Source organism: Helianthus annuus, chromosome 3, assembly GCF_002127325.2.
Source record: "Helianthus annuus cultivar XRQ/B chromosome 3, HanXRQr2.0-SUNRISE, whole genome shotgun sequence".
In the NCBI taxonomy this organism is placed as follows: Eukaryota; Viridiplantae; Streptophyta; class Magnoliopsida; order Asterales; family Asteraceae; genus Helianthus; species Helianthus annuus.
The window spans coordinates 160,697,577-160,719,676 of record NC_035435.2 but is presented as its reverse complement, the minus strand read 5'-3'; the positions used below and the strand labels follow the sequence as shown (position 1 = coordinate 160,719,676).

The 22,100-nt window shown below is 33.3% G+C and overlaps 2 protein-coding genes across 2 annotated transcripts; one reads left to right on the top strand and one right to left on the bottom strand.

The window, feature by feature from the left end:
• The first annotated feature begins 1,683 nt into the window (after nucleotides 1–1,683).
• LOC110932329 lies at nucleotides 1,684–2,476 on the top strand. The gene is made up of 3 exons (XM_022175672.2): nucleotides 1,684–2,092; nucleotides 2,172–2,230; nucleotides 2,372–2,476. The coding sequence occupies exons 1-3, from the start codon at nucleotides 1,684–1,686 to the stop codon at nucleotides 2,474–2,476; spliced, it is 573 nt and encodes a 190-aa protein (XP_022031364.2).
• Nucleotides 2,477–15,300: 12,824 nt separating this feature from the next.
• On the bottom strand, nucleotides 15,301–18,299 carry LOC110930262 (bidirectional sugar transporter SWEET4). Its single transcript, XM_022173537.2, has 5 exons — nucleotides 18,185–18,299; nucleotides 17,834–17,870; nucleotides 17,010–17,388; nucleotides 16,800–16,919; nucleotides 15,301–15,684 (listed from the first exon to the last, which is right to left on the bottom strand). Exons 1-5 carry the CDS (start codon nucleotides 18,225–18,227, stop codon nucleotides 15,502–15,504), a joined length of 762 nt encoding a protein of 253 aa, XP_022029229.1. The 5' UTR covers nucleotides 18,228–18,299; the 3' UTR covers nucleotides 15,301–15,501.
• Between the last annotated feature and the right edge of the window lie 3,801 nt (nucleotides 18,300–22,100).

The following is a 22,100-nucleotide window of genomic DNA, read 5'->3' as shown; positions in this document are numbered from 1 at the left end:
TTTTCACCTATAGTCCCTATCTTTCTAAAACTACTTGAATAGTCCCCAAGGTTTTCCGTTTTGTTCTCGGATAGTCCCTGAGTCTAACTTCAGTTACTTTTCTCTGTTAAAATGATGTGAAATGACAAAAATACCCTTTCCTTTAAAAGGCCAAACCACAGGGACTATCTCCTTCCATCATTCATCACCACCATATTCCGTTCATCTTCTCCGTTTGTCTTCTCCGTTTGTCTCGGACCACCGTCACCCACCTCCGGCGTCTTCACCATCGTCAATCATCATCATCATCACTTCTATATTTTCTATCGTCGGCAACTACAAAACACACAGATTATCTCCGTCCTTCATCTATCATCTCCGGCAACCGTAAACGTCGACCTCCGCCAAACCTGCAACTCGGAAAATCATCTCAGTCACCTTCTCTATCGTCGTTCACTGTTCATCTCGGTCTTCATCTTCATCGATAATCACCATCAACCTCCTTTTGCGGCGTCTGAACAACCGATCTCCATCACCACCGTATCACTTCACATCATCTCCGTTCATCTTCACCACCACCTTCGTACGGACCTCCATAAACACCCGCGACCTTCATCGTTATCACTTGCAAGTCTCCGGTCATCATCTCCGACCAACCTGCAACATCCGCCACTGTTCATCATCGTCGTCATCACTGTTTCTCATCGGTTTCAACATCGACCTCCTTCTCCGACCACTTTCGTCTTCGTTCTTCATAAACACCACCGCCATTCACTGTCCGTCACCGTCAATCTCATCATCTCTGATTGTCATCATCGCCGGTCACCACACTTTATCGTCATCATCACCTTGTCGGCGGCGGCTGAACACATTAGGGTTTGGGACTTGTTTTGCGAAGAAGACAACGACAGTGGAATTGTCGTTTTGTTTTTTGAATTAATTATATTATATTAATAATTAATAATTAGGTCATCATTACATAATTATTAATATTCACTAAAAGATTTTATTAAAAATATTAATTAAAAGGTTTTTATTAAAAATATATAATTATAAGAGAAAAATGCTCGGATAGTCCCTGTGGTTTGGCCTTTTAAAGGAAAGGGTATTTTTGTCATTTCACATCATTTTAACAGAGAAAAGTAACTGAAGTTAGACCCAGGGACTATCCGAGAACAAAATGGAAAACCTTGGGGACTATTCAAGTAGTTTTAGAAAGATAGGGACTATAGGTGAAAAAAGGTGAAACCACAGGGACTATCCAGGCATTTTTCTCTTTTTATCCCATATTTTACTGATGTCTTTAGGCAACTTATTGATGGACAAAAGGAAACAGTTTTGGACCCCTTGTGCGGCGCATTGCTTAGATCTAATGCTTGAAGATGTTGGAAAGATTCCTAAAGTCAAACAAACCATTGAAAAAGGAATTTTTCTTGTTGGCTATATTTACAACCATTGTGGTGTTTTGAACATGATGAGAGAGTTCACAAAGAACAAGGAGTTGACAAGAAGTGGAGTTACAAGATTTGCAAGAACATATCTTACTTTACAAAGTTTGCATAAGCAAAAGTCGGCTTTGAGAACCATGTTTGCTAGTGATAAATGGAAGAAAAGTAAATGGGCAAAACAACCTAAGGAAGGCGGGCTAAGGATGTTGTTCACACATATGCTTTTTGGACCAATGTGACTTTCACTCTTAAAGTTATGGGTCCTATTGTACGCGTACTTCGCCTTATTGACAATGAGAAAAAACCCGCGATGGGTTATCTATATGAACGTATGGAAAGATCTAAGATAACAATTGCAAAGGCTTTAGGTGAAAATAGCGTTGATTACCAAGTGGTGTCGGCTATTATTGACAAAAGATGGGATTGTCAACTCCACCATCCATTGCATGCGGCAGGTTACTACTTTAACCCGGAGTTCTATTGCTATAGGCCTGAAATTGAGCAAGATCAAGTGGTGACGGATGGGATGATCAAGTGTGTTCAAAGACTTGTTCCTTCAAAGGACAAACAAGACTTAATCATGAAGGAGATGGTAAAGTGGGTAAACCAAGAGGGCCGTTTTGCTTTAGATATTGCAAAGCGAGCACATTGCACAATAGATCCTGGTAAGTTAACTTACTTTGAATTTTTTATCATATTTTTTAGGTATACTACATTAATACTTGCTAAGTTTTATATTTGTAGCTCAATGGTGGAATTTGTATGGGAAAGAAGTCCCAAATATCCAACAATTAGCTATGAAAGTGCTTAGTTTAACATGTAGTTCATCGGGATGTGAAAGGAACTGGAGCACTTTGAGCAAGTAATTTATCTTTCAAAGTTTGATGATAATATGAAGTTTATTTATGCTTTGATAATTTAAAATTTATTATTTTAAATAATAGATCCATTCCAAGAAAAGGAACCGATTAGAACACAAGAAGTTGCAAGATCTTGTGTTTGTCAAGTACAACAAGACACTCAAGAACCGTCGTGATAAAGAGGTTTAGTGGATGAAGATTCTAAAAAAGACGATCTTGATGAATCCGGAGCTGAATATCCAATTGATGTTGATGGAAGTTCTGATAATTTTGATGATGGTCTTGATGATTGATGATGAACTATAAGTTTAAATGTTTTAGTGACCGTAAACGTTTATATAAGTCCTAGACTCCTAGTAACTTTTGGTATCCCTACGTGTGTATAAGCGCTAAACTTTTACTACTAACTATTAGCTACATGATTTTATATGTTGAATCTTATTTATTTTCAAAGCATAACATATTTTTTATATTTTTTTCTCTATGTGCGTTTTTCTTAAAAAAGCCCACGTTTTTTTTTGCGCTTGCGCCTCGCCTCTGGGCGAGGCCAATGCGCCTCGCCTGCGCCTTGCGTTTTTGACAACATAGGTCGTACGTGATGTACGTTAAGCCGTATTGTACGTTAATTGGCTTATATATATAAACAAAACAACTTGGTGTTTGTCACCCCTAACACCTTGACTATCATAGACCAAATCATATAACTCATTTATCAATTGCAGGCCATTGATATTTTTCCAACTAATGACACAAAATATGAACCGGGTACTCGGTAATCAAGAAAGTTTATGATGATTTGAACACTAGAATCAATTGCTTTAGGTAAAGGGTGTTCTTTTCTCCTTCTATTAAGTTGTTTTGATGTTCTTTTCTCCTTCTATTAAGTTGTTTTGATAGCGTCTAACTCCATGGTTGAAACTTTTTCGCAACATTTCGGGGTTGTTTGGCTTAGCTTTTTTAAACAATTTATTGGCTTTTTGAAAAAATGCAATAAGTCAAAATAATGTTTGGATAAATGAAAGAGACTTTTTGAAACAACTTTTTGTATAAGGTGGAAAAATTATTTGTAAAAGAAAGGAAACCTTGACTTTTTGAAACTCTTTTTAACTTTTAATGAAATATTACATTTTCACACATATTAAGTTCATCCAAACACTTTTTGTGGTTTTCTACTTTAGTTTTGGTAAAGTTGCGGTTCTTATTCAGCGAGGAGAAAATTGCATTAACGCCCCTTGTAATTTGTTGTGTTTATCGAATGGGTACATAAGTTAAAACATGTGTACATTTTTATCCCATATTTTACTGAGTATGTGCCAAAAAGCAACCCATCTTCAATTGTTCGTCTCTAGAGTCTAGATATGCAAATGAATTTTAGAAATAAACTAGTCTTCCGGACCCGTGCGTTACGACGGGACCGTTGAGTCAAACGAAAATAGACGTAAATACATTAAACCACACATGCACGTTACGTTTAGGGCTGTTCACGAGCCGAGCCGAATCGAGCGGACCTTTGCTCGTGCTTGGCTCGTTTACAAACCGAACCGAGCGGAGTGGCTCATTTAAAACCGAACCTCAGATCAAGCGAGCAGTTTCCGAGCAGTAAATTTTCCGAGCGAGCGTCGAGCGAAGTTCGAGCGATTTGGACAACCGTATCGCACAATTTAAATTTGTTGAGAGAGATAGTGATAATGTTGGGTCTCAAGTTTTTATGATTTTAAAAACAGGCAAAGTTCATGGCATATATTTTCTTATGAATAACAATGTTGTGGCCGACGAGGCGATAATCATATTGCACGAACAATGACGTTGAGAGCCGGAGACGATCAACTTAGGGTAACGGCGTCAAACATTGAGGCGATGAGCAGACAGTCATTTATCGATTTAGGGTTTAACTTTTAGATTTGATATTAATTTTTTTTATTGGCGTAATTGGGCTAGTACGAATAGATGCAATTGTAAATTTGTATATAGTGGACCACAACATAATAGAGTGGTATATATAAAACTATAAATTTAATTTATATTTATGTATATATATGTGTATATACATGCTTATATATGTATGAGTTTATGTATATGTATATGTATCTATGTACTAATTAAAAATAATAATTCGAGCCGAGCGGACCTTTGCTCATGCTTGGCTCGTTTACAAATCAAACCGAGCAGAGCGGCTCATTTATAACCGAGCATCAAATCGAACGAGCATTTTCCGAGCAATTTCCGAACGAGCGACGAGCGACGAGCGATTTGAACGGCCCTAGTTACGTTATGGTGTTTACTAAAAAAATCAACACATCCATGTATTCCACCTCCGAACACTGGTTTCTATCTATGTTGAACCCATTTCCATGTTTTAATATAACCACATAGTACCAACTTGCGATTAAAGTTGCGTTAACAAAGATTAAACTGAACAATTGAAGTCAAATATATTTGTTATACCTTGATACATTGCTTATATATATCTTTTAAATTACCTCAAGAATGGATCATAGTTGATTTCACCACTAACAACACACTAATTTAACAAAATGTTTTTATTTTTGTTGTAGACTCAAAGATACAAATACTAAATTAAAAGAAAAAGGGATACCAAAGAATAAGAGAATAAACAGAATAAACAATGAAGTAAAGGATGATGGACTTTAGTAAGACTTGTACCATATGCTAAAAAATTGAATAGTAAACTTTACTCACAAAAAGAAATTTGCAAAGTTATATAGAGGGGAAAATAAGTTATGGCATTCACCGTTTGTTAGTTGTTACGGCTTTTGTTTTTTTTTTTTTACACTAACCGATGTTAAAATTTCAGCTAAGTTTAACTCTAAGATGACCACAATAATATTGTATCTTAATATTAAAATATTAAAATGGTGTAAACATCTGAATGGTTAAGTGCTATACCAGTAAGAGGTTTGAACCATTAAGTGCTGAATCAGTAAGTGGTCTGAACCATTAAGAGCCTATATAATGCTTAACCGTTCAGAGGCAAATGTCTGACCAATTCAGATTAGAGGTCTTAACCATTCAGACTCTGTATAAATCTTAACCATTTAGAGGCAAATGTCTGAACCATTCAGACATCTGCTCGTGAAACAAACAGTCTGAACCATTAAGTGTTAAACCAGTAAGAGGTCTGAACCATTAACAACCTCATTAAGAGGTAAACAAACAACCCCTAAGTCTTGATGAAACAGTGGTAAACCGAGAGGTTAGTCCACAGGTCGAGTCTCGTCAAGTAGGGTTAATCCCTTCTTTCTTTGATCGATGGCTAGGTCGTCCTCTAATCTGTCACCTACACAGTGAAACACACCATGACTCGTAACAAGGAGAATGTGGTGGGTGTTGCTCCTTGTTACCACCCTCCAGCGTGAGAATAAGTATTTGCTTTGGAAGCAAGATAAGTATTTAATTAGTAACTGTGAGAGAGCAGATTAGTGTTACCTCGAACCTGGTTCGAGATGGATATTTATTGCCGAAAAGTGAAGAAGAAGGGCCAATAGGCCGCTTAATGGGCCTAGGGCCCGATTGACAACTTCCAGCTTTTTGTAGACATGACAGGAGCGCAGGTCACGGGAGTGTTGGGCGCACGCGGAGGTGTTGCCACGTGTCTTGCTGTAGCAATCGCACAAAGGAGCACGCGCCACGTGGCCTACTAGGGTTGTCAGTCTGTTCATCAGCTTTTGCATGTGGGCTGGGCAGTTGCGCATTGGGCGGTCAGCTGACCGCTATCGTCAGTGGTCAGGCATACCACTTGCTAGTTGATCACATAAATCAAAGTGACAGTTCCTCATATAACAATAGGATGCGGTCTTGCACTGCATCGCTACGTACGGTAACTGTGTGCCAACACTTCTTTCGCCGCTTTGAGTGCGGCCGCGCAGGACCGCAGGGAAAGCAAACCGGGTTCGCGCATGCCGGCATGAACCCAGGCAAGTCCTTTGTCGATTGGGACAATGAGCCGGGTGATGGCCATTCGCGCCCAAGCCTGGTGCGAGATTTGGGACCATACCCCTTCAAGTCTTAACATACAAAATATCCTTTATCATAAGAAGTAGAAGTGAAGGATGAGATTTTTTTAAATTATTTTCCCTACTACACAAGAATGATGTTTAATTACAAAGTGTAAAAAAAATCGTGATTTTACAGTAGTACAATAATTATTGTAAGGTAATTATAATTACTCTACAATTTTGTAGAGTAATTATAAGTACTCTACACAATTACATAATTATTTTACTAGTGTAAAATCATGATTTTTTTTAATTCCGAGACTAAACTACGTGCTTAATAAGATGCGAGAAAAAAATCATCCTTTACTTCTTAAGTTAAGAATATTTTGTATGTTAAGACTCATTTATATAATAATTTAACCCATTTTAACAAAAAGTAACATTTTGTTTTCATTTTCCCCAAAACTCTGTTTTATTACATGATTAATTATTTTGTTAATGACAAACTTTAATGTGTTAATCATTTTATCTGTCTTAAGTATAAAATGAATATGGAATTTTCATTTTAAAACCAAATGATAGAAGATAGAAAATTTAGAGAGGATCACTCTCTAAATAGTTTATTTTAGACAACTTCTTTTCACATTTTCTAAACATCATCATACCTAGTGTAATCTCGGGCTTGATAAATATATCCGTCAGTACAATTACTCCTTCAGTTGTTGTATCATAGAAATAGACATGTTGGTCTTGAGAATAGGTGAGAAATTTGTTTCATGAGACCCATGTTTAACTCGATCCTCAACTAAAAACCGTCACCTTTTTAATACGCTAACTGGTGTAGCTAAGGAGCATTGTTGAAGACTCAGCTGGATGAATGCTGAGTCAAGGATACTAGAAGAATGTCATCTGAAACTACCACCAAACACATTTTGAATCAAGCTCGGTACATAGAAAATTGTATTTATATATTTATTTTCTCGTAGTTTTGTAACCGATATCGTACTATTCCTATGTATGTTTATAGGCTTACATTGACAAGACAAATATATCCACTTTTGGAACATGTCATGGTATGACATCTTAAAAACCATTTTTTGGTAATTGTAGAATCTTGAACCACAGTAGGTTCTTCCGTATAAATTACTAAAGGTGTGTAAAAAGTTCATCGAAAATAAGGCTCAATTTTCGGTGTGCACTCATGGTTGCCTTCAACTACTCTTTAAAGGTGTATCGCCCTATAATTTTTAGCTCGTCAATGGGGTGACCCCCACGTTATAAGATGGTTATATATATATTGATGACGGGGGTAGCTCAAGTTTCAATAAAATGACTAAAACACATAATAGCTTAAAAGGTTCAAAACCCGCGAGCTATAATGAACAGCAAAAAGAACAAGCACAATGGTCAATCACATCACTGATAGCTTGTGAGACTCCCCCTTAGCCGTAAAAGAGAGGCATGTGCAAGGAGACACTCTTTTACCCGTAGGTCCGAAGCCTCCAACCCCCAAAATGGGCAAGTCCCTCACTGCAACCTTGGATCATCAGTCAAAGATTTATTCTCTTAGAAGATCCTTTCTCTATAAATGGCAGCCCTTGTCATTCATGCAAGACATTCCGATCAGCTCAGATCATCGTTGGTCTCTGATATTTCTCTTCTCTCTCGAGAACTTGCTCCTTGCTTGTTCTCTTCTTCACTTCAAACATTGCAACTTCACTAACACTAACATTCTGGGTTGAATTCCTTTCAATCCAGAATCAAAGAGTGAACAATAACAAGTGATCCAACCCCACGTGCTGCAAACGTGGGAGGACCCCACGACCTGCGTCAGGCAAACTGAAACCCTTGAAGCCTTTTTTCTAACCAGTTTGTCCACTACCCTTGGTCTCGTATTTGTTGTAGCAACATATATATATATATATATATATACATATATACATATATATATATATAGGATTAGGTTCAAACGTGAACAATTTCTCCGGCGTGAACTGATCTGGACCATTGATTATTAGGATCTTGATATTTTAAATGGATGGCATGATTGTAATTATTAGGTTTTTTGATACCATTTAATTAAGCTAATAAGGGTAAATATGTAATCTACATATCATATTGAACAACCTTCCATTTATATCTACTTTTACGTTTCAAAATCCCACAAATATCTCTCTCTCACATATCAAAGCCAACATCAAAGAAAATCCCACACCACAGATCCGTCGCCCAGATCCAGATCTCACCTTCATCGCCCATCCATCCATCCATCAACCTTTCTTTCAGATCAAACATCTAGGGTTTCTGTTACTAATTTCACAAAAAAAAAAAAAAACTTGTTTTCCACTGCCTATAAATTCCTTGTTTCGACGTCTTCAACTGGTTTGGTCCGCTTCGATCCCTTCGATACTTGAGTTTGTTGCAGTTCATAGATCAGTAATGGAGGCGATCGAAGAATTGGTGCAGCTGTCGGATTCGTTGCGGCAGGCGGCGTCTTTTGCTTAACGATGAAGATGTTGACGAAAACTCATCGGCGTCTTCCAGGCGTAGCTCCACATTTCAACGGTCAGTTTCTTTATCAACTTAATCTAGTTAGAACATAAGGCTTTTGCCCGTTTCAACGGCCGGTGCTTGTGTTTAATTGTGTTGATTGCTGTACCGTTTGGATCTTCGATCCGATTTTGTTAGATCTGTAATTCTATGTAAGTTAGGTTAGTGTTGATTGGATTGTTTTTTAATCCTTGCTTTCTGTTCTTTTTTTGGGTCTCTATCACTAGTTACAACAAAATACATGTACCTGCAGCCTCAATAATTTAATGATTTAAGTTTCACTTGATAATTGCTTGAGATCTTTATTGAGATTTTGTTAGATCTGTAATTTTGCTTGTTTTTAAGGCGCTGTACACATGTGTATTCTGGTTTTTGCTCTGGTTTTAAGGCGCTGTACACATGTGTATTCTGATTTTGCTCTGTTTTTAAGGCACTGTACACATGTGTATTCTGGTTTTGCTATGTTTTTAATGCGGTGTACACATATGTATAGCGTCTGTTTTTGTGATATCTCATTTTTTTTGTGTATTGAATGTGTAAAGTTGTTGATGTACGCTTGTGAATTATGCAAAATACTAATTGCTGAGTTTTTTTGTGTTATTATAGGAGACGTCGTAAACGAGGAAAGTGGAGATAGAAGGTCGATAAGGATGATTCACGTATGAGGTCGATAAGGATGATTCACGTATGTTTGTTTGCTTGGTCGATAAGGATGATTCAGCATACAACGCGGCGAATAGTTGTAAAAGACTATGTCTTTTTTATTTTTCCGATTATGTTGCGTTTATTGTTTTCACGAAACTGGAAATTGTAATTATATGTTTTTTTTTGTTTGGCAAACATTATGGAAATTGTTATTTGCTTAATATAAAAGAGTTTTACAGGTTTTGTTTATATGTATGTATTATGTAGCTAATTACACATATGTACCATGCTGAGTACACATGTGTACTGTTCAATTCATATCCAAGTACACATGTGTACACCGTTGCAATATGAAGGTTACGTGGATCTTAAAAATCATAATCCGAATTCTGGTGGTGAAATCTAAAAAATAAAAATGAAATAAAAGATATTGTGGATAATGAATTTAAAATAGGAAAGATGTAACTTAATTTAATTATTAAAAAAATGATTTAAATCTAATTTTTTATATAATTACAATCATACCCTTAACAACTAGAAAGGAAATCAATGGTCCAGATCAGTTCACGCAGTTCACGCTTGGAAGGTTGTTCACGCTGGAACCCTACCCTATATATATATATATATATATAGGGAGAAGATCATGCGAGAACCACCTCTTATTGTGAGAACCGCGAGAACCAATGTGAACACACCAAAAATGCTTAAAAATAGCTAAAAATCACACAAATTTTTTTTTTGAATTTTTTTAAAAAAAAAATTTTTGGCTTCTAAAGTAGCGATTTTAACATGAAAAATATTAAAAAATTCAAAAAAAAAATTTAGATTTTTTTTATAGATTTTTTTAGGTTTTTTTAGGGGTTTAGTTTTTAGCATTTTAGCTTGGGGGGGGGGGGGGGTTTAGGTTTTTGGGGGGTGGGGGAGGGGGTTTAGGTTTTTTTTTTTTTTGGGGGGGGGAGGGGGGGTTAGGTTTTTTTTTCTGAGGGGGGGGGGGGTGGGGGTTTAGGTTTTTTTTTCTTTTTTGGGGGGGGGGGGGTGGGGGTTAGTTTTTTTTAGCTATTTTAGGTTGTGTTCACATTGGTTCTCAAGGTTCTCACAATAAGGGTGGTTCTCGCATGAGCCCCTCCCTATATATATATATATATATATATATATATATATATATATATATATATAACTTTATCAATTACAGGCCATTGATATTTTTCCAACTAATGACACAAAATATGAACCGGGTACTCAGTAATCAAGAAAGTTTATGATGATCTGAACACTAGAATCAATTGCTTTAGGTAAAGGGTGTTCTTTCCTCCTTCTATTAAGTTGTTTTGATAGCATTTAACTCCATGGTTGAAACTTTTTCGCAACACTTCGGGGTCTTTGGCTTAGCTTTTTGAAACAACTTATTGGCTTTTTAAAAAAGCCAATAAGTCAAAATAATGTTTGGATAGATGAAAGAGACTTTTTGAAACAACTTTTTGTATAAGGTATAAAAGTCATTTTGAAAAGCTAGGAAACCTTGACTTTTTGAAACTCTTTTTAACTTTTCATGAAATATTACCTTTTCACACCTATTAAGCTTATCCAAACACTTTTTTAAAACAACTTGACTTATTGACTTTTCCCATCTCATAAGCTTATCCAAACACTTTTTTTTTAAAACTCCTTTTGGATAAGTCATATAAGTCAATAAGTCTTTTTTGTCAAAAAGTCCCTTTTAAGTTAAATAAGCAATTCCAAACACCCCCGAATGTGGTTTGTGGATTAAGGAGGGAGTAAAGAGTAAATTGATAATCGGAATTGAAAAGCACAGCTAATTCTTTTTCAGTTTGTTAGAAGAAGAAAATATGAAACATATGAGGATAAAATAGTAATTTTCATAAATATAATTGTTTATTTAACGTCAGTTAGTGAAAATAACGATTTATTTAACAAACATTGAACGTAAAGGATGACCAGTATAACTAATGAAGTTTAACCTAAAAACATATGCAAGTTTTGACATACCAAAAGACGATAATGTAACTTTGTGTGTAGTTTATGCTTCATATAACTTAATTATAATGTAGTCACGTGATCACGTCTTGTTTTTCATACTAATAATTTTTGTTGTTTGATCTTACTATTTAAACCATAAAAATCTATAACATGTTGTGTACGAGGGATCAATAATTTTCTTTTTCTATGTTTGAAATAAGTTAGCAATTTTGGTATTTATTTCTTATGTTTGCTTTATTTTTTTTAATCCAAACTCATTACAGTCAACAACTAGTCATCATATATTGTGAATGATTGTTTTTATGTTTTTTCACAGTTACTATTGACACCTACAATAATTTACAGAACAAAAACCCAACCCACACACCAAAAATCTTTGCTGTCGAAGCTAACCTTTGTCGTTAGATCTTCCGATGCATCTTTGATGTGTTTGAAGCCATATATTAAGAAGACTTTCGAGATTGATCATTGTGGTGGACGATGGAAGATATGTTAGGGGCGGGAGGTATATTTATTTGTACGATTACAAAATCATATAAAAACCTTTGGCAACCATACAACATTTGTATCTCAACAAAGTTTCTCACTAAATTCATATAGCTACATTCCAATCTTTAAACGAAAGACCCTCATTAACATTTATAAAAAGAAAAGACAGGTACATATTTTCTAAACACGGGTGATTTGAATAACATATATATCCCACATCATCCTCTAGAATCTAAACGCTAAAACATATTCATTTTCATAATCTTGACCATTATGCCTATATGTAACATATACTATAACAGCACATCAACTCATCAAGCATGTTCATTATGGACCACATTAGATTTCTTTGAAGGGCCCACTGCTTGGCCCATCTCAGCTAAGCCCATTTCCCCACCTGCCTTTCTCTCAGCCAATTGTCGTTGTGTAGACTTATAAAAGGTGGCATACAGTACCAACTGGCATATCCCCAATAGTGATCCAAGCCCATTAGGTATCTGTGTAAAACACCGAGTTAAAAAAAATAAATTAATTTACTTGAGGTTTAATCAATTTTCTTATAAATCCTTTCATCTACAAAATCGTATAATAATAATAATAATAATAATAATAATAATAATAATAATAATAATAATAATAATAATAATAATAATAATAATAATAATAATTTAGATAACTTTAGTTAAAGTAAAGCATGTCAACTTTGTCAAATCCCGGATATAGCGACAGAAAGCCGGTTATGGGGTTACATAACCGCTTTATATCTTACGTTTAAAGCAAACGCGTAAATATCAACTTTGAATTTGTCAAATCCCGGATATAGCGAGAGAAAGCCGGTAATGTGTTACATAACTGCTTTACATCTTACGTTTAAAGCAACCCTATAATTATCAACTTTAAATTAATTAAATCCCGGAAATAGCAAGAGAAAAGCCAATTATGGGGTTACATAACCGGTTTTAAAGTTATATCTTATTTTTAAAGCAATCCCATAAGTATTAACTTTAAATTATGTATTGAATGTTTTGTATAGGATGTCTTTATTGTTCAAATATAAAATATGTTTTTAACAACTTAAAAAGTAGTAATTTATCTTTCAAAGTTTAATGATAATATGAAGTTTATTTATGCTTTGATAATTTAAAATTTATTATTTTAAATAGTAGATCCATTCCAAGAAAAGGAACCGATTAGAACACAAGAAGTTGCAAGATCTTGTGTTTGTCAAGTACAACAAGACACTCAAGAACCATCGTGATAAAGAGGTTGTGTATGATCCGATATCTTTAGATAACATTGATGATTGTAATGAGTGGATGACTGGAAGGATGGAAGAAGAACGGGTTTTTGAGGATGAAGACTTGACATGGGAAGTTGTAAGAGATGCGAGTTGGGCTGGAGAAGTAAGGGCAACGAGATCATCATAACCATCATCTTCAAGAGCTTTAGTGGATGAAGATTCTGAAAAAGACGATCTTGATGAATCTGAAGCTGAATATCCAATTGATGTTGATGGAAGTTCTGATGATTTTGATGATGGTCTTGATGATTGATGATGAACTATAAGTTTAAATGTTTTAGTGACCGTAAACGTTTATATAAGTCCTAGACTCCTAGTAACTTTTGGTATCCCTACGTGTGTATAAGCGCTAAACTTTTACTACTAACTATTAGCTACATGATTTTATATGTTGAATCTTATTTATTTTCAAAGCATAACATATTTTTTATATTTTTTTCTCTATGTGCGTTTTTCTTAAAAAAGCCCACGTTTTTTTTTGCGCTTGCGCCTCGCCTCTGGGCGAGGCCAATGCGCCTCGCCTGCGCCTTGCGTTTTTGACAACATAGGTCGTACGTGATGTACGTTAAGCCGTATTGTACGTTAATTGGCTTATATATATAAACAAAACAACTTGGTGTTTGTCACCCCTAACACCTTGACTATCATAGACCAAATCATATAACTCATTTATCAATTGCAGGCCATTGATATTTTTCCAACTAATGACACAAAATATGAACCGGGTACTCGGTAATCAAGAAAGTTTATGATGATTTGAACACTAGAATCAATTGCTTTAGGTAAAGGGTGTTCTTTTCTCCTTCTATTAAGTTGTTTTGATAGCATTTAACTCCATGTTTGAAACTTTTTCGCAACACTTCAGGGTTGTTTGGCTTAGCTTTTTGAAACAATTTATTGGCTTTTTTGAAAAAAGGCAGTAAGTCAAAATAATGTTTGGATAGATGAAAGAGACTTTTTGAAACAACTTTTTGTATAAGGTGGAAAAGTTATTTTGAAAAGAAAGTAAACCTTGATTTTTTGAAACTCTTTTTAACTTTTCATGAAATATTACATTTTCACACATATTAAGCTCATCCAAACACTTTTTTTAAAACAACTAATTGATTTATTGACTTTTCTCATCTCATAAGTTAATCCAAACACTTTTTAAAAATCTCATTTTTGATAAGTCATAAGTCAATAAGTTCTTTTGTCAAAAAGTCATTTTTAAGTTAAATAAGCAATCTCAAACACCCCTAAATGTGGTTTGGGGATTAAGGAGGGAGTAAAGAGTAAATTGATAATCGGAATTGAAAAGCACAGTTAATTCTTTTTCAGTTTGTTAGAAGAAGAAAACATGAAACATATGAGGATAAAATAGTAATTTTCATAAAAATAATTGTTTATTTAACGTCAGTTAGTGAAAATAACGATTTATTTAACAAACATTTAACATTACGGATGACCAGTATAACTAATGAAGTTTAACCTAAAAACATATGCAAGTTTTGACATCCCGAAAGACGATAATGTAACTTTGTGTGTAGTTTATACTTCATATGACTTAATTATAATGTAGTCACGTGATCACGTCTTGTTTTTTCATACTATTTAAACCATAAAAATCTATAACATGTTGTGTACGAGGGATCAATAATTTTCTTTTTCTATGTTTGAAATAAGTTAATTTTGGTATTTATTTCTTATGTTTGCTTTAATTTTTTTAATCCAAACTCATTAGAGTCAACAACTAGTCATTATATATTGTGAATGGTTATTTTTATGTTTTTTCACAGTTACTCTTAACACCTACAATAATTCACAGAACACAACCCCAACCCACGCACCAAAAATCTTTGTTGTCGCAGCTAACCTTTGTCGTTAGATCTTCCGATGCATCTTTGATGTGTTTGAAGCCATATATTAAGAAGACTTTCGAGATTGATCATTGTGGTGGACGATGGAAGATATGTTAGGGGCGGGAGGTATTTTTATTTGTACGATTACAAAATCATATAAAAACCTTTGGCAACCATACAACGTTTGTATCTCAACAAAGTTTCTAACTAAATTCATATAGCTATATTCCAATCTTTAAACGAAAGACCCTCATTAACATTTATAAAAAGAAAAGACAGGTACATATTTTCTAAACATGGGTGATTTGAATAACATATATATCCCACATCATCCTCTAGAATCTAAACGCTAAAACATATTCATTTTCATAATCTTGACCATTATGCCTATATGTAACATATACTACTATAACAGCACATCAAGTCATCAACTCATCAAGCATGTTCATTATGGACCACATTAGATTTCTTTGAAGGGCCCACTGCTTGGCCCATCTCAGCTAAGCCCATTTCCCCACCTGCCTTTCTCTCAGCCAATTGTCGTTGTGTAGACTTATAAAAGGTGGCATACAGTACCAACTGGCATATCCCCAATAGTGATCCAAGCCCATTAGGTATCTGTGTAAAACACCAAGTTAAAAAAATAAATTAATTTACTTAAAGTTTTAATCAATTTTCTTATAAATCCTTTCATCTACAAACCGTAGAATAATAATTTATATAACTTAAGTTAAAGTAAAGCATGTCAAGTTTGTCAAATCCCGGATATAGCGACAGAAAGCCGGTTATGGGGTTACATAACCGCTTTATATCTTACGTTTAAAGCAAACGCGTAATTATCAACTTTAAATTTGTCAAATCCCGGATATAGCGAGAGAAAGCCGGTAATGTGTTACATAACTGCTTTACATCTTACGTTTAAAGCAACCCTATAATTATCAACTTTAAATTAATCAAATCCTGAAAATAGCAAGAGAAAGCCAATTATGGGGTTACATAACCGGTTTTAAAGTTATATCTTATTTTTAAAGTAATCCCGTAATTATTAACTTTAAATTATGTATTGAATGTTTTGTATAGGATGTATTTATTGTTAAGATATAAAATATGTTTTTTAACAACTTAAAAAGTAGTAAATAAAAAAGGAAAATTAATTCTAGGACACGGAAGCAAAATATCACTACAATAAAAATTGATAAAAAATATGTTTGACTATTTTTTAAATACAACCGAGTCATTAATGCTACTCTTTTTTCTAAATGTCATGCATGACTTTAAGACTTTGCCAAATGTTGTATAGGTTTTAAGACTAGTGGATAAAGAGTGAATTAAATTTTTTAAACCATCAAGAAAACGTCATATTTGTTAAATAATATATAATATAAAGTATAAAATATTACATTTCCTTTTTTATAACTGAACAAAAAACACTTTTGTCAATAGAAAGCTTTTCAGTTATCTTGGACAACAATACATTACTTGTATCAACCAAAAATTAAATACCAATAAGTAACAATAATGACAAACATTTATATTAAAAGTTAATATAATTATCTTCTTTTTATCTCAATATATCATGTATGATATTACCCATATCATATAACATAATATTACACATTATACTATTAAAACTATATCATATACCCATATCATATAACATAATATCACACATTATACTATTAAAATTTATAACACATTACACATAAACAGGATATCCGGAATGAGTAACTTACAACAATGTATGGATCGAAGCGAATGAGTGCGTATATGGTCCAGCTGATACCATTGAGCGTCGAAAACAAAGACAGGAAAAACGGCATATACTCCACGCTTTTGGTCGTGATCACAAGTTTCTACACCAAAATTCACCAGTTAAATAACTTAACTCAAATGAACGAACATAAACAGTTGTAATCTGATTAAATCAACCATAGAACACGTACCATAACGGATAACGGAGCTGCATACATCATAATATTCCCAACAATCGCAATGCTACCAACAATATTCGACCGAACCTTAGTCGTATGAGCCACAGTCAACACCAGAGCAGATAAAACCCCAACAAACACTATTTCAGCCAGCAATATGAGCAGCACCTTGATCCTCTGCTTCCGGGCAGAGTAAATCAAGAACATGAGCAGATAAACGGTCTCGATGAACAAACCCGCACCGTTGATTGTGATGACCAGTAAGCTGTTTGGATGCACCATTGGCAGCCCGTACAACACCCATATCCCGCAGTTCACAAACGTCGCGAGGTACGGTACCGGTGAGAACTGCTCCACTGCCCCTTTCTTCACGATCTGGATGAATGTTGGCCTGAAATTTTGTTCAATTGGTTGAGTTTTGACTTTTGGTCAACATTAGAGTCACTGTGTTGACTTCGAAAAGTCAAACTATAATGTTTTGTTTTTATTGCGATGCATGCATAAATATAAAAAAAAACAACCGGTTTATTTTAAACCGGTTTTAAACAATTAAACCGAACCGTATAAATTTAAAATTGGACGGTGGTTAAGTCGGTTTAGAAGTGTAACAGAATTAGTGGTTGGGGTACACTTTTTACACCTTCATTAACGTCAGGACAGATTTACCCTTAGCATTTTACCGAAAGTAGAGGGTAAAATCGTCATTTGAGTTAACACATTGAACTCGTGAAGGTGCATTTGCAGAGCATGAGTAAACACACACACACACTCACTCACACACATGGATATATATATATACATGTGTGTGTGTATGTATAGTTATGAATGTAACTTACACAGGAGATAAGAACAAGATGAGAGCAATGGCATTTCCTGAAACAAAATTAAACAAAAAAAAATTAGATAAAAATCATCAAATTAACATGAACAAATTTAATCAAATAATTCAAAATTACACCGATGATTAATTCATCTCTTTCGGTAACAAATCACAAACACAATGACGTTAATGATCGGTTCACATTTTCGAAATCAAGTCGTGAAGAGCAGCCGATAACATATATCGCAATTAAGTCCGATTATTTTCCAACATTTTAAACAAACACATGAAGAATGAGGAATTAGATGAGTTTTTAGAACGAGAAATTATTGAAATAGTGTGTGTTTACTGTTTACAGATTACTCACCGATGATACCGACTGCTGTGCGAGCTAGTTCTGCAGAAACCATGGCGGATAACAAATTAGAGAGAGAGAGAGAGAGAGAGAGAGTGATGAGAGAGATGAAAAGTGAAATGAAATGAGGAAGACGGGGGTGTTTATATAGAGAGATAAAGGGTGACGATTGTGAGTGTAAATAATTTTAATATTTTTTAACTAATAATAAATTACTTGAAGTTGGCTTTTTTTTGCAGGTTAATTCACCGATCTTTTTACTTTTGGAAATGGTTATTGATATATCTTATCCTTTAAATATAACATATTCAATTTTATAAATCTAATTATTTATTTTTTATATATCTTTTTCCAAATTGTTTAGTACTTATTTCTTTTGTAGTTAAGATTTTATATAAAAAAACGTGTCAGTTTTTTTAAACAGTAAACAATCTTTTTTAAACAAAACATAAAATGTCATTATCTTATATAGAGGAATGTTCATTTGAGAAGAAAATTTAATGTGAGAAGAAAAAGAAGAAAGAGCATATTAGTAAAATACTATTTTATTTATAAGTCATATCATTAATTTTTAACTCTTTAATTAATTAGTCAACTAATCATTAATTATCCTACATATAATCTACAAAACTTACACATATCAAAATTTTCCTACATATACCGTACACATTATAGAATTTTATCCTATACAGTCGAAAATTATCCTACACACCTCGAAATATATCATACACAACTCGTAATTTATCATATACAACTAGTAATTTATTCTACACTTTAAATTAAATTGTTTTTTTTTTAATTTGAAAAAAGTATATATTTTGAAAAGGAGTTACAAGGGGAAGAATACAAATTAATGATTGTTGTAAGTTTACCAATATACCCTTATATTAAAATTAAATGCAAGTATTAAATGAAGTAATATGAATCATTCTTATTGATGAAACTTCTTCCTTTTTACTCTACAAAAAAATTATTCTCATTTGAACCCTCAACATCTTATATATCTTTTATGTCAAAGCTTTATTAAAAGTGTTTTAAAATATTATTGTTTAGGTGATATCGTGATTTTACTGTAACCCAAAATTTAACTATTTGATTGGATTGGATTATCCATTTTTTTTGTGGATCACTCAAGTTTTTAATAATATAAATAAGAAAGAGTTTAAACAACAAGATTTTTTTTCTAGATAAATATAATCTAAAGTGCGACGTTTAATAAAAAGATCCTAACTTAAAATGTTAAATGATGGTTTTATCCAAAGTGGATTAATTAAATTACCTTACAACATTCTTTATCCAAACTGGATTGGTCCAACTAAAAATATTATTCTATCCAAAATCTTGTTATCTGATCCGTAATTAATTAAAACTAATGAGCATTTTGTTATCTGATCCGTAATTAATTAAAACTAATGAGCATTAATTATATAACTATTTTCATTTTATTTTCATTTTAAAGTGTAATAAAAGTATAAAACTAGTTGTTAAATAATAAATAAGTTTTCTTAGTGGAGGGTTCAAATGAGAAGAAATTTTTTGTAAGAATAAAAAAGAACAAACTTCAACCAATAAGAATGCTTAATTTACTTCATTTAATTTTTGTATTTAATATGGGTGTAAGGGTATATTGGTAAAATTAGATAGATCATTAATTGTTAGTCTTCCTTTTTAATAGCTAACTAAATTAAATTTGTAACTTATTTTCAAAAAAAAAATATTTTTTCAAAGAAGAAAAAATTTAATTTAAAGTGTAGGATAAATTACGAGGTGTGTAGGATGAATTACGAGCTGTGTAGGATAAATTTCAGTATGTGTAGGATAAATTTTAAAAACGTGTAGGATAAATTTTGATGTTTCTAGGCAAAGATTTTAGTGTGGAGGATAATAGTCTTTATGACTAATTAATTAGTCAAAAATAATAATAAATGAGATGAAAGAAAAACTATTTAATGTTTTACAATTGTACCCTTTATTCTTTTTCTTCTCAATTTAATTTTCTTCTCAAATGAACCTCCCCCAGTTTTCTTATATATATAGGTGTAATAAAACTAGTTGTGAAATAATAAATAAATTTTCTTATATATATATATATAAGTATATAATTTGGTTCCCGAAATTTTTAAAAATGTATTGATTGTTTTATGTGATAATCAACCAAACTTCTACATATATAAAGGAACATTCAGCCCTCTTCTTAAGCAATAATATTTGCTTTTTTTTCTTTTTTCGGAATGTTACCCATTCTTAGATGATGCTTATCAAAACACGCTGAATTACCACCCACTCAAGTATATAGTTAATGCGTTCAAAACATATCGGTGATATTTTTTTATGAACCATACGTTTCTCATGTCTACAAATGTCGAGTTTACTTATATTATTATTAATTGTGTTAAGGGTCTCTGCTTTATACTTTTATTTTGTGTCTAGCTCATTTGGTAAAGGCTTTGCCTTTTAGTATGAGTTTTTTGGATCAATTTCAAACAAGGTGTGATAATATGATGTAATTTAATAAAAGTTGTATATCATTAGCCGTTAAAAAACAAAAGAAGTTTGAATTAAACTATGTCAAACATGTAATAAATATTTTTGTACTTTTATAGTTAAAAGTCCGCGCATATGGTTTTCTTCTCTTCATATTTAATTTTTAATTTGTAATTATGATTATTTAATTTTCGAAAAGTTTTTAACAGATTGAATGAATATATGATATTTTTGAAAAAAAAATTATTTTTATTTTCTTTTGACTTTTGTCTGTATAATTTTTTTTTACGTTTATATTAACATATGCAGTGGCGGAACTAGAAGAAATATTCAGGGGTATCCCAATTTTTTTTACGATACATTTATAGAACATAATTTTTTTTACCTACATTATGGGGCAGGACCGATCTTGAAAATTCAAGTGCCCTGGGTTTGACAAAAAAAGGCCCTTAGGCCTTACCGAATTAAATTTTATAAACCAGATTTTTTTAAGTTATTAGTATTAAGGTTAACGAATCAATATTGAGCATATCACATATGGGCTAGTCTTTATGAATTAATATTGGCAATAAGTTTTTTAGATTTTAGATTGGGCTAGGTTTAGTTTTAATTTTTAGATTGAAATTAAACAATTCAAGAACTCAAGAAGAAAAGAAATAAAGAATACTCACAACTCACAATCAGCACAACAGTAGCGACTTCAGCCAGTCAGCCTGTTCGATGATTATTGTTCTGAATTGTTTCAGCAATCAGCAACGATCAATGATCATCAGCGACACCTTCAGCGACTTGGTATCCTTGTTGTTCAGCGACTTCAGCGTTCAGCCCACTCGGTTTAGAAAAAGTTCCCAGTTAAAGCTTGTCTTTTGGATTTTGGTTTCGTCATCACTTCAAAGAATTCAAACAATCAAACAATCAATTAACAATCAAACTAACAACCAATAATCAGCCAATAAAAACAAGTAACAAGAATAAAACTAATAAAACTGATCAAACTAACCAATAATCAATTAATCTTCTGTTCGACTCTGTTCGAGTGACTCAATGTGTTTTTGCGGCTGCCAATTCTGTTCGAAGATTTAATAAATCAGCGGCCAATAACAACTTATCAACAATTAAACCAACTAACAACAAGTAACTAGAAGTCTAGAACATTAACTCATAATCATAAAACTAATCAAACTGAAACTAACCAATAATTATTAAATCTGCGACTCTGCGTTCTCCTGCGAATCTGCGATGACAGAGCAAGCAATCCTGTTCGTGTGAATCTTCGTGTGACAATTCTGTTGTTCGTGACTTCGTGTAATCGTCCTGTGAATCTGCGAGTGCGATGACAGCAGCAAGTCAGCAACAGCAGCAATCCCTTGTTCAGTTGTTCGTGTAATCATTTGACAGCAGCAAGTTAGCAACAACAAGCAATCCTGTTTGCTGTTCGTGTGAC

What these genes read in the sequence shown, in the direction of transcription:
- LOC110930262 (XM_022173537.2), bottom strand. Translation starts at nt 18,227, where the DNA reads ATGGTTTCTGCAGAACTAGCTCGCACAGCAGTCGGTATCATCG. An exon ending in CACAGCAGTCGGTATCATCG is followed by an intron (nt 17,871 to 18,184) that starts GTGAGTAATCTG and finishes ATTTTGTTTCAG; the next exon opens with GAAATGCCATTGCTCTCATC. An exon ending in CAGCTCCGTTATCCGTTATG is followed by an intron (nt 16,920 to 17,009) that starts GTACGTGTTCTA and finishes ATTTTGGTGTAG; the next exon opens with AAACTTGTGATCACGACCAA.
- LOC110932329 (XM_022175672.2), top strand. Translation starts at nt 1,684, where the DNA reads ATGGGTCCTATTGTACGCGTACTTCGCCTTATTGACAATGAGAAAAAA. An exon ending in ACATTGCACAATAGATCCTG is followed by an intron (nt 2,093 to 2,171) that starts GTAAGTTAACTT and finishes TTATATTTGTAG; the next exon opens with CTCAATGGTGGAATTTGTAT. An exon ending in TCCAACAATTAGCTATGAAA is followed by an intron (nt 2,231 to 2,371) that starts GTGCTTAGTTTA and finishes TTTAAATAATAG; the next exon opens with ATCCATTCCAAGAAAAGGAA.